The 11,913-nt window shown below is 50.4% G+C and overlaps 1 protein-coding gene across 2 annotated transcripts in view; it reads left to right on the top strand.

The window, feature by feature from the left end:
- LOC119172436 (uncharacterized) overlaps positions 1–10,882 on the top strand; it is an 18,915-nt gene extending 8,033 nt beyond the window's left edge. For both annotated transcript variants that reach the window (XM_037423541.2, XM_037423542.2), the window contains exon 3: positions 10,638–10,882. In XM_037423541.2, the coding sequence (XP_037279438.2) occupies positions 10,638–10,853 (216 nt within the window). In that variant the 3' untranslated portion in view covers positions 10,854–10,882. The remainder of the gene's footprint in view (positions 1–10,637) is intronic.
- Positions 10,883–11,913: the final 1,031 nt, after the last annotated feature.

The raw sequence follows: 11,913 nt of genomic DNA on the forward strand, positions 1-11,913 counted from the left end.
TGTAGTTTTCCCACCGACAGAATACCGTTAGAGGTGAGCAAAGGCAATGCTTCTGATGTGTAGGTGCTATGTGTCATGATGCGAATAGCCTGATTTTGAGTGTGTTGCAATGGAGATAAATGGACTGGATACGTGTTTCCCCATGATGATATGCAATAATTAATATACGTATGAATGAAAGCGTAATAAAGGGATATTAGTGTGTTCATATGGAAAAAATTGCGAACTTTAATTAATATCCTAATGCCATAAGCTGTCTTCTTTGTTAACGATGAAACATGCTCATCAAATTTTAGGTGCTTATCTAATGTGACTCCGAGAAACATGACACTGTCAGTAGGATAAAGTGTGTTTGAAGCGAAAGTTAAAGATGGTGATCCTGAATAAATCCTATGCTTAGAAGAAAAGATGACGAACTGAGATTTTGTAGCATTTATCTGTAGTTTATTTTGCCGGCACCAGGTAACTATGCTGTCCGCGTCGTGGTTAAGCTTGTAGATTAATGAATCAAGGTGGTTATCTGAGCAGAAAATAGTAGTGTCGTCAGCGTAAAGAATACAGTCAGATGATTTTAGGCATTGTGAAAGATCATTGATGTATATTAAAAATAAGAGAGGTCCTAATATTGACCCCTGCGGTACCCCAATGTTACTTGTTTTAGGGTGTGAGTAAGTGTTAGATATAGACACAATATATTCTCTATCTTTTAAGTAGTTACGTAGTAATTTCAGTGGCGGGCCTGCTATTCCAATAGACTCTAATTTAGCAAATAGTATATTGTGAACAAGTGAATCGAATGCTTTAGATAAATCAATAAAGAGCGCCCCAGTCAAATTACCTGCATCAATTGCCTGCCGGATTTTATCTGTCAAGTAAATTAATGCTAAATCAGTTGAGTGTCCCTCCCTAAATCCAAATTGATTTGTTGATAAGACATGAAATTTTGAAAAATAGGAAGACAAGCGTGTTGCTATTAGTTTTTCAACAACTTTGCTAAAGAATGAGAGTATAGCTATAGGTCGATAATTAGATGTGAGACGCTTATCTCCCTTCTTGAAAACAGGAATTATTTTGGCTTTCTTCAAGGAGCTTGGAAAAATTCCCGTGGTAAAAATAAGGTTTACTATGTGACAAAATGTTTCAGATATTAAACTTGCTATGAGTTTTATGAGAGAGGGGCGGAAATTATCAATACCTGGCCCGGTATTTTTTAGACTAGAAATGATAGTGACTATTTCTTCAGGTGTCACGGGGTGAAGGAAAAAGCTGTGAGGCATGCGTGGGTAAGACTGGGTCAGAGGATCGTCTTCCCGTTGCTTGTCTGTACAGAAGAAGTTAATAAAAGAGTTAGCAGAGAGGTAGCGTTCTTTTTCTGCACAAGGACGACAAAGGAAGCCCAAGGACTACTTGATGTTTCTGTGAGGAGGTCTATTAGCCGTTAAAGGCAGCGACGAGACAGCGTGAAGAACCGTCCACCACCACCTCCACGATGTTTTGATTCGCTCGCAGGATTTCAAGCTGGACGGTTGTGCCCTCGCGATCTCCGGCATCAGCGTAGCTACCGCCGACTGGTTCGCCCTCCGCGGTCTCCTGACGCCGTGCAGCTCTCGCATTGTGGCACCCCGCCCTTGGACTGCTTCGACCGGATCCCCACTTTCCTATCTCCTCCTTTTTTCTCTTGTTGGCTGTCTTCTTCTCCGTCTATTTTCCTTCTATTCTTTTTATCCCTCCTTCCCCCACCCCTATAAGGCACTGCGCCGTGTCGCCTAAAGGCAGACAGAAATTAGGTGCCTCTTTCCTCTTCATTCTAACCACTACCACCAAGAACCGTCCAGCGATCGGCACAGCAACGAACCAAAGCAAGAGCCGAGAGAGCCGGGCGTTGGCGATACTGCTCGCTGCAGGCACATCTTCTTCTTCACAATCGCCCCCGCTGAAAAAGGAGCCATCCTGGCGACTTAAGAAGTTTCAGGCAAACGCTCATGGTACGGTTTCAGTCGGGAAACATGGACGATGTCACGTGCACGCCGTCGCATGTCGTCCGATCGGGAAACTGGTTCAATTAGGAAATTAACCGGAGAGGTTTTCTCCAAAACGGTGTAAGGCCCCTCGTACCGGGAAACAAGTTTCGAGGAGAGTCCCGGTGTTCGGTATGGGATGGCAAGCCACACAAGAGACCCAGGGGCATAGCTGAGATCCGGAAGAAAGGTGCTACGGGTTTCTTTCTGGCGTTGTTGCTCTTCCGAGGTGAACGCACGGCCGAGCTGGCGGCACTCTTCGGCTTGTCTAGCAGCATCGGAGATAGGTGGATACTCGGAAGCATCAGGACGGTAAGGAAGTAGGGTATCAATTGTATGGGAAGGCTCACGTCCGTAAAGAAGAAACAAAGGTGAGAATCTCGTGGTGGTTTGTATTGTGGTGTTATATGTGAACGTGACGTATGGGAGAACACGGTCCCAGTTGCTATGATCAGATGCCACGTACATTGAGAGCATATCACCTAGCGTGCGGTTGAACCGTTCCGTTAGTCCGTTAGTCTGCGGGTGGTATGCTGTCGTTTTCGGATGAATGACATGGCATTCTGAAAGCAGAGTTTCGACGACCTCAGAAAGGAAAGCGCGGCCTCTGTCACTAAGGAGCTCTCGAGGTGCACCATGTCGAAGGATAAAGCGTTGCAAAATGAAAGAGGCGACATCCTAAGCTGTAGCGTTCGGCAAAGCGGCTGTTTCGGTGTAGCGTGTCAGGTGGTCAACCGCCACTATAATCCACCGATTACCATCTGGTGTCAATGGAAGGGGACCGTAGAGGTCAACGCTGACGCGATCAAATGGCTTGGCAGGGCATGGAAGTGGCTGCAATGCGCCAGTCGCACGTGGCAGTGTTGATTTACGTCGCTGGCAGTCAGGACAGCACTGCACGAATTTACGTACAAAATTGTACATGCCGCGCCAGTAATAGCGATGCCGAAGGCGTTCATATGTTTTGAACACTCCGACGTGGCCACATTGCGGATCGTCGTGAAGGGAGGCGCATACTTGTGATCGCAAAGTGCGTGGAATGACCAGCAATCACCGGCGGCCATCGGGAGCGTAGTTGCGTCGATGAAGAAGTTGATCGCGGATGGCGAAATGGAAAGCTTGACGTCGGAGGGATCGAGATACTGGAAGCTTGGGCGTGCCAGATAAATATTCGATAAGACAGGCGATCCACGGGTCACGACGTTGTTCGGTGGTAATCGAGTCGAGATTTAGCGATGACAAGGTCTGGAGGCAAGTGTTTCCGCACGTCTGATCTGGTGGTGAAGGTGAGCGGGACAGGGCATCAGCGTCAGAGTGTTTGTGTCCGCAGTGGTATACGACGCGAATGTCGTACTCCTGGATGCGGAGGGCCCATCGCGGAAGGCGGCAAGAAAAGTCTTTCAACGTGGAGAGCCAGCAAAGCGCGTGGTGATCAGTTACTAGATCGAACGGGCGGCCGTATAAGTACAGCCGGAACTTTCCAAGCGCCCACACCAGAGCCAAACACTCTTTTTTCTGTCACGCTGTAATTAGTTTCGGCTTTGGTCAGAGTGCGGCTAGCGTAGGCTACAACGTATTCTGAATAGCCGGGCTTTCGTTGAGCGAGGACCGCGCCTAGCCCGACGCTGCTGGCGTCGGTGTGCACTTCGGTAGGAGCCGTCGGGTCGAAGTGGCGAAGAAGAGATGGGGAAGTGAGCAGACGGCGCAGAGTAGTGAAGGCAACGTCACATGCGGGGGACCAGGAGGTGAGGTTCACGTCACCGCGAAGAAGCTGGGTTAACGGTGACATGATAGATGCAAAATTGCGAACAAAGCGCCGGAAATAGGAGCATAGGCCTACAAAACTGCGAAGTTCTTTCATGGTCGTCGGCTTGAAAAATTCTGCGACTGCTCGAAGTTTTGCTGGGTCTGGTAATACGCCGTGCTTGGACACGATGTGGCCTAGGATGACGAGCTCGCGTGCAGCGAAGCGGCATTTTTTCAGGATAAGCTGCAGACCAGCGTTGGTCAGACAACTCAAAACATGCCTGAGGCGAAGGAGGTGCGTAGGAGAGTCATGGGAGAAAACCACGACATCGTCGAGGTAACACAGGCACATAATCCATTTGAGGCCACGTAGCGTATTATCCATAAAACGTTCAAACGTGGCAGGCGCGTTACAAAGCCCAAAGGGCATGGCGTTAAATTCATATAGTCCGTCGGGTGTAATAAATGCCGTTTTTTGGCGATCGGCTTCTGCCATTGGGACCTGCCCGTAGCCAGACCGCAAATCTAGCGACGAGAAAAATTCCGCTCCGTGAAGGGTGTCAATAGCGTCATCAATGCGCGGCAAAGGATAGACGTCCTTGTGGGTTATCTTATTCAAACGACGATAGTCCACGCAAAATCGGATAGATCCGTCTTTCTTACGCACCAGGACGCCGGGAGACGCCCAGGGACTGTGAGATGGTCGAATGACGTCTCTATGAAGCATATCTTTGACTTGATCGTTGATGACGCGGCGCTCTTAAGCGGAGACACGGTATGGTCTTTGACGCAGTGGCTGGTGTAGGCCGGTGTCAACATGATGTTTGACTTATGATGTGCGGCCCAGTTGAGGTTGCGACACATCGAACGAAGGTCGGCATGTTCGGAGGGAGTGAGAGTGTCGGCGTAGGCGCTGGAAAACGTATCATTGGACGACTCTCCGAGTGCCGACAGTGCTTTTGGGTGGTCACAGTAGTCGTCCGGGACATCAAACAAAAACGAAGGGTCGAGATCCTGCACGCGGCCGAGACATTCCCCCGCAAGCAATGTGACAGGTGTGGAAAGCGGATCGCTTACGAACATGTTGCTTCTTCCGGCGGCAAGGTCAATTGTTGCGAAAGTCAGCGGCAAAGCTCGACGACATTTGAAGATATCGGAAGGCATAAAAAGAACTGTAGCGTCAGTGCAGGCGTTGCATGAAACGGGAACAAGGGCGAAATTTCCAGGCGGAATATAGGTATCTTCATGAACGAGCAACTTCGGCGGCTGATGAGGAGCGTCCAGTAATGGGACATCACACAAGGGCGAAAACTCAACTTCGGCGCGTGCGCAGTCTATGACGGCATTATGGCGGGATAGGAAGTCCCACCCGAGGATGACGTCATGCGAACAGACAGGAAGAACAATAAACTCCACGATGTAAAGAATGCCTTCGATGGAGACTCTTGCAGTGCAGGCTGCGAGAGGCGTTACTTGCTGTGCGCTTGCGGTGTGAAGCAACAGTCCCGAAAGTGGCGTCGTTACTTTGCGTAATAAACGGCAGAGATTAGCGGCAATAACAGAAACAGCGCCGCCAGTGTCCACAAGGGCGAAAGTACAATAACCTTCAACAGTTACTGCGACCACGTTAGCAGGAGAGGAGCGAGGGCTTAGACAGTTCGAAAACGGCGCTGTTCTTGCCTCTTGAACTGCGTTGCTTAGTTTTCCTGGTCGGAGGGTCCGGGCCGGCGACGCATAGGGGAGGGCGATCGCCGACGAGGAGAGGGTGCGCGTTGCGGCTGGCAGTCAAGGTGGTCAGTAGGCGCATAGCGAGGTGGCGAGACCGGCCCGTATTGGACGAAGGGTTGGCTGCCGGGATGCGACAACCGGGCATAGTTGCCGAACGTCTGAGGTCGACGGCGGCAGAAGCGAGCAACGTGTCCGGGAGTGAAGCAAGCGTAGCAAATCGGTCGGTTATCGGGCGTCCTCCAGGGATTGGCGACTGGTGCTGCCACCCAAGGTGCAGTATAAGCAGCCGGGTGTGCGGGCTGTGAGCGCGTGGTGTAGGGTGGTTGCGGGAGCCTACGTACGGCGTCTGCATATGTGAGCGGCGTGGCTACGGGCTTCATCTTTGCGAAAAGGTGACAAGAGGAGCCACAGGCTGCGTTGCATAGGTTAGGGGCGCGGCCACAGGCTTAACGGCTGGCGGATAGGCGACAGGAGCGCCTACCGGCTGTGCGACACCCGAGCAGTGACCACGGCTAGATAGAGGTGGCTTGTAGTGCGCAAGAGGAACAGCTTGTGCAACCTCTTCCGAAATAGCAGTGCGAAGCGGGGCAGGTAGACGGGTGGTGGTCTCGTAAGTGAAGGGCACTAGGGAAAGTTGGCGGGTGACTTCCTTACGGACGAAGGCTCGAACTTGCTGAAGCAATGGTGAATTGTCAGGCAAGGTGTCGAAACTGGACAGTGACTCACCACCACGCTGAGGCTGCCGAGTCAGAGTGCGTTGCTTCTTCAACTCGTCGTAGCTCTGACACAAGCTGACGACTTCAGAAACTGTGCTTGGATTCCTTGCCAAGAGCATTTGAAATGCGCCGTCGTCGATGCCCTTCAGGATGTTTTTGACCTTGTCAGATTCGGGCATGGTGTCATTCACACGTCGACAAAGGTCGACGACGTCTTCAATATAGCTGGTAAAGGTCTCGCCAGTCTGCTGAGAGCGGACGCGCAAGCGCCGTTCTGCCCTCTGCTTGCGGACAGCCGGCCGACCGAACACTTCAGCACATGACGTCTTGAAGACGCTCCATGTGGGGATCTTGTGTTTGTGGTAATTAAACCGCATTTCGGCGACGCTGGTGAGATAAAATATCACGTGGACCAGCTTGTCGGCTTCATACCACTTATTGTTGGCGCTCACCAGTTCGTAGTGCTCGAGCCAGTCTTCGACGTCGGTCCCATCCGCACCGCTGAAGACTTTCGGCTCCCGTAGCCTAGGATGGCCAGGGCAGTTGAACTGGAGCGAAGGCGTCGATGTAGTGGCGTTGCCAGTCATGACAGGTGGTAGCGTGGGGCTTCGCAGCTCCAGGTTGTAGCAACGGGGATTAACAGCACCTTCCACCAAATGTGAGGAGGTTTATAAGCCATTAAAGGCAGCGACGAGACAGCGTGAAGAACCGTCCAGCGATCGGCACAGCAACGAACCGAAGCACGAGCCGAGAGAGCCGGACGTTGGCGATGCTGCTCGCTGCAGGCACATCTTCTTCTTCACATTTCTGACACCTTTGTTGAGCATTTTGTCAACTTCCGCTTGTATAACTCTGCGCTTGGCGTGGGAGACACGATAAGGGGGTCGGCGAATGGGACTGGCGTCACCAGTGTTTTTATGGTGCTGAACGGTGGATGTTTGTCCTAGAGGTCTGTCCTCGAAATCAAAAATGTCGGTATACGACGCGAGAAGGTGATGGATGTCGTTGGCTTGCACATGATTGAGGTCGGGTGCAATCATCTTCGAGAAACAACTCGGCATAGAACAGATGCTGTTAGCTACACAAGACTAAAGGAAATCAATCTTGGTAGTGAGAGCCGCTATTTCGAATTCGTCAGCATTGGATACGCTGGCCAAGCACATGCCACGAGGAAGCACTTGAGGGCGAAAGCTGAAATTAAGAAGCGGGAGCGAGGTACAGTTGTCAGTGACATTCCCAAGCGTATGGGGAATGACAATGTTGCGCTCAAAGAGAACGTCGGCGAGAGGAAGGAGGACATATTGACCATCGGGAACCTGTGGCTGTGTGGTCAAAATGACGTAGGTGGCTGCCTGAGGTGACAGTCGCACACCCCGAAGAGAGCACAGGTGTGGCGGGGCAGTGTAGTGTTCAGCGACTATCTGAGGCGGGTCTAGCTGAAGGATGCCGGTAGCACAATCGATAAGAGCAGAGTGATTCGACAAGACGTCCAGACCTAGGATAACGTCTTGGTGCAGAGGTGAATCACGGCTAAAATGACAGAAGCAGTGTGGTCCTTTATACTTAAGCGAGCAGTGCACAGACCGAGAACCATCGGCGTGCCGCCATCGGCCACACGGAGCGCTTGTGCAGCAGCTGATGTCAGAACTTTCTTTAAACGTGTGCGTAAGCTTGAACACATGACCGAAATGCTTGCGCCAGTGTCTGCAAGTGCTTGTGCAGGTACGCCCTCTACTTCAAAGTCTATTACACTTCGTCTGCTAGGAACGGAGAGAGGATTTGATGCGGAAGTCGTCAATGCAGCACCACCTCCGGGGGCTGCATTTCTCAGTTTTCTGAGACGATGTGGCCGGAAGCAACGGGGGATGAGAAGCGCCGTGACTGCGGCGAACGGGACGATGGACGACGTATTAGCGGCGAACGAGACTGGTGCCCACGTGGTGAAGGCGAGCGGCTGTACCATGTGTTCCGAGAATGGTCAACGGCATGGGACTCTTAGGCAGGTGAAAATAATCGGGCGGTACCGCGGAAACGGGTCATATTGGTCGTTGCACTAGGTGCCGAGGACCATGTATTGCAGAAGTAATGAGCAATATGTCTCACGCAGTGGCAGTTAAAACATATAGTGCGGTCATCTGCAGTTCGCCACTCAGCCGGGTTTCGAGTACGTGGAGAAATCCGTCGGTGGGAGGAGGGCATCGCGAAAGGGCGTTCGCTAACTCTGGGGGGTGCTGACATGTTACACGGAATGCACTACGATGTTTTCAAGCTCCTGGCGCGCGATGGGTTGAACAAGAGGAACAGTAACAGGAGTGGTATCGGTACTGCGCGAATTGAACGCCGAGGGCGCCATTGCTTCCATTTCGCGACGAACAGTGCGTGTCAGGTCTTCCGGCGGCGACGGTCGTTGTGGTGCGAACTGGTCCTCACAAGTCGATGTTGCAGCGGTGTTTGGAAGTCGGGCGAATGTTTGCAGAATACGGCGACTTTTTACTTGTTCAAACTGACGACACTTTTTGATGATCGCGTCCACGGTGGAATAGTTCTTGCACAGCAGGAGATTGAACGCGTCGTCGGCAATCCCTTTCACGACATGCCTTACCTTGTCACCTTCTGTCATGTCGCTTTCGGCCTTTAGGCAGAGGGCCAGCACGTCTTGAATGTATGCGAGGTATGATTCCGTTGGGAATTGGGCGCGGCAGGCCAATTCCTTTTTGTCGGCGATCTTACGATTGGCGGTTTTGCCAAACACCTCTCGCATCTTTTCGTTGCATTGGTCCCAGCTTGTGAAATCTTCGTTGTTTTCGTACCACACCTTCGCCGTGCCTATAACGTAAAACAGCGCATTAGCCAACTGAAGTGTGGGATCCCATCTGTTCGGCACACTCACTCGTTCGAATATGGCCAACCAATCGTCAACGTCGACGCCATCGGTCCCGTAGAATGTACCGGGATTCTTGAGTAGCGTGAAAATGTATGGTCGCGACGCCGTGTTCATCGGAAACGCTGACGTTGACGCGGAGGGCTCAGCATTGGCCATGGCTGGAAAACCAATGCGGCGTCCGCTGCGGAGCTCCGTTGCCTGATGGTTACCCAGCACCTCTCACCAATGTATTACGGGGTCAGTCACTTCTGTATAAACGCAATTACAGAGGAACAACCTCAGGCGAGAATCACAATGGCTGATTGGCACACTCGCGCGCCTCTCAGCTGATTCTGACCTTCATCTTTCTTTACTTCGTAACAAAATTTCGGATAAATCTTGCGCATTAGCAGGTGGTCAGAGTACACCTTTACCTGAATCAGTTTTAGTGTCAAAACCTGTGGTCTGCTTAAGTTTCTGTGCGGTGAAGAGAACACTGTCCCAGCCCCAGGTAAAAAGTGTTTTCGTGAGTTCAATATACGAGGCCAGAGGTTGTCGTTTTTACAAAACCTCCGCGCCACGATCCGCGATAGCTACACGGCATACTAGTCCTCGCGTAGCTACATGGGCCACCTTCTCATTGGATGGGGCTCCCTCGATCTCTCCCTGCAATAAATGTATGTTTCGGAAAAATACAATGGATGAAGTGCTTTTTTTTATTATGAAAGATCATGTGCAACCAACGGTTTCAGAAGACGAAGGCCTTTTCCGATATTATCTGCAGCAAAGCGAATGCTTCAGACAACAAGCCTATTTCGGTAGCTCAGAAAACATGGCCACAATTCTGAAAAGTCTTCACTCAGTTATGCATGACAACGAATTCGGAAGGCGAAGGAATGGACAATGGAGGAGAACTATTTTTTACTAGAATAAATTTCTGCATAAAAATGTGGAAAAAAGACACAAACAATTAAGGAAAGGGGGTGAGTACTCCTTATTGGATAAGGCAATCATACCGGAGACCGACACGTTGAGCCCCCGTCTCCTAATATAGAAAGCTTCAAATACTTTACGAGTGGTTATGCTATGATGTTTATATATGTAGTTGCATCAACAAAAAAGGGTGCGAAGCTGCACATAGTGCACGTCATACTGTCCAGTACAAGTTATAGTCTGTAACATGAAAGAACAAAATCCTTAAACATCCAAGTTCTCACTAGCCTGACCATCTGTTTTACGTTTTATTCCGAGGTCTCTCTGGCATCATGCAGCAAGAAGCTCTTTAGGGCGTCATCGGTGGAACCTAACAATAATTAGTGTGCTGCTCAGGCTGACCTTAATATATCGATAGTATCAATTTCAAGCGTACAAATGTATACGTTGTTTTAGGTAGCACTCTTTCAGTTTCATGAACAAAGAAACAACGGCTCACGATGCAAATAATTCTCTAAATATGAGCGATTCATTACTTCGTCTTCCCAAATAGTTTGTCGCAAAATTTTGATGACTTGTTGGCTAATCTTTATGGTAATACTACTTCTAATGATGGTATCATGCTTTCTGCAGGGTGCCCCGCAGCTGATCGAGTGCCCTCATGCCCTGAAATTCAACAATAATCTCAACGTGTGCGACTTCCCTTGGCGTGCAGCCTGCGTCGAGCTCCCTATCCCGGAACCCGCACTGCCGACCACTGAAGCTCCTTTGGCCACCGAGAAGGTTGTCATCACGAAAATTGTCACGGAGATTTTCAGGCCCGTCGAAGAGCAGGCCGCACCTTCGTGAAAAATAAAGCGCTGCTACTTGCACACCTATGACGTTTGTTATAGTTTCTGAAGTGGGAAATCAAATTTGGTCTGACAATGAAGCTAAGAAGTCGACGTGCAAGGAATGACGCTGGGGCAAACATTCGTAAAAACATCTGCGTTCTTGTTTTCTCTTTCACATAGAATGGTTTTATTCTGGTGCCCACCAAGTATTCAGTGGCGTATTTCCGTCACGGATATGATGTGGATAAAACGGAAACTAACGGATAACAAAGGAAAAAAATATCACCGGGTGGGAATCATGTGTAGGTGCGACAATATTGTTACGGGGAGAAGGCGTCTGAAAAAAACTTTACCTTTGGTAAACAGGCAGGCGTACAATATGGAGCCCAGTCTGCACGAGCTCGCCCTAAACATCGTCCTCTTTCCTACAATGTTCATTTGTGGCACCCCATAGCATCACCCCCGGCGGCGAAGGCACCGTCTCGGTGCTTGGTTGGTCCGAGTAATATCGCTTCAGCCGAGTGACGTGAACAACGTCAGAGCACGATGACGCGCTGGTGGCGTTAAGAGGTTCAATTTCATATGTCACTTCGGTGACTTGGCGCACCACACAGTACGGATTCAAGTACGGCGAAGACAGCTTTTCGCACAGGCCCACTCGCCGCGACGGCGTCCAGAGAAGGACTGTGTCACCTTGACTGAATTGTACATCACAATGGCACGCATCGTAGACCTGTCGTTGTCGTTCCTGTGAATCGCTCAGACGCCGGCGAGCAATCTCACGTGCCTCTAGACCTCTAGAGATCACATCGCGGGCATATTCTGACGTGTGGCTAACGGCAAGAAGGAGCGTGTCAAAAGGCAACGTAGGTTCTCGTCCGTACAGGAGGAAAAATGGCGAAAAACCTGCAGTGTCATGCCGAGACGTATTATAGGCAAATCTTACAAATGGAAGGGAGGAGTCCTAGTCACGATGGTCTGAAGATACGTACATATGGCGAGCATGTCCGTGATTGTTCTATTTAGCCACTCCGTGAGCCCATTGGTTTGAGGATGATACGCCGTTGTGAACTTGT

Source organism: Rhipicephalus microplus, chromosome 4 (assembly GCF_043290135.1).
Source record: "Rhipicephalus microplus isolate Deutch F79 chromosome 4, USDA_Rmic, whole genome shotgun sequence".
NCBI lineage: Eukaryota > Metazoa > Arthropoda > Arachnida > Ixodida > Ixodidae > Rhipicephalus > Rhipicephalus microplus.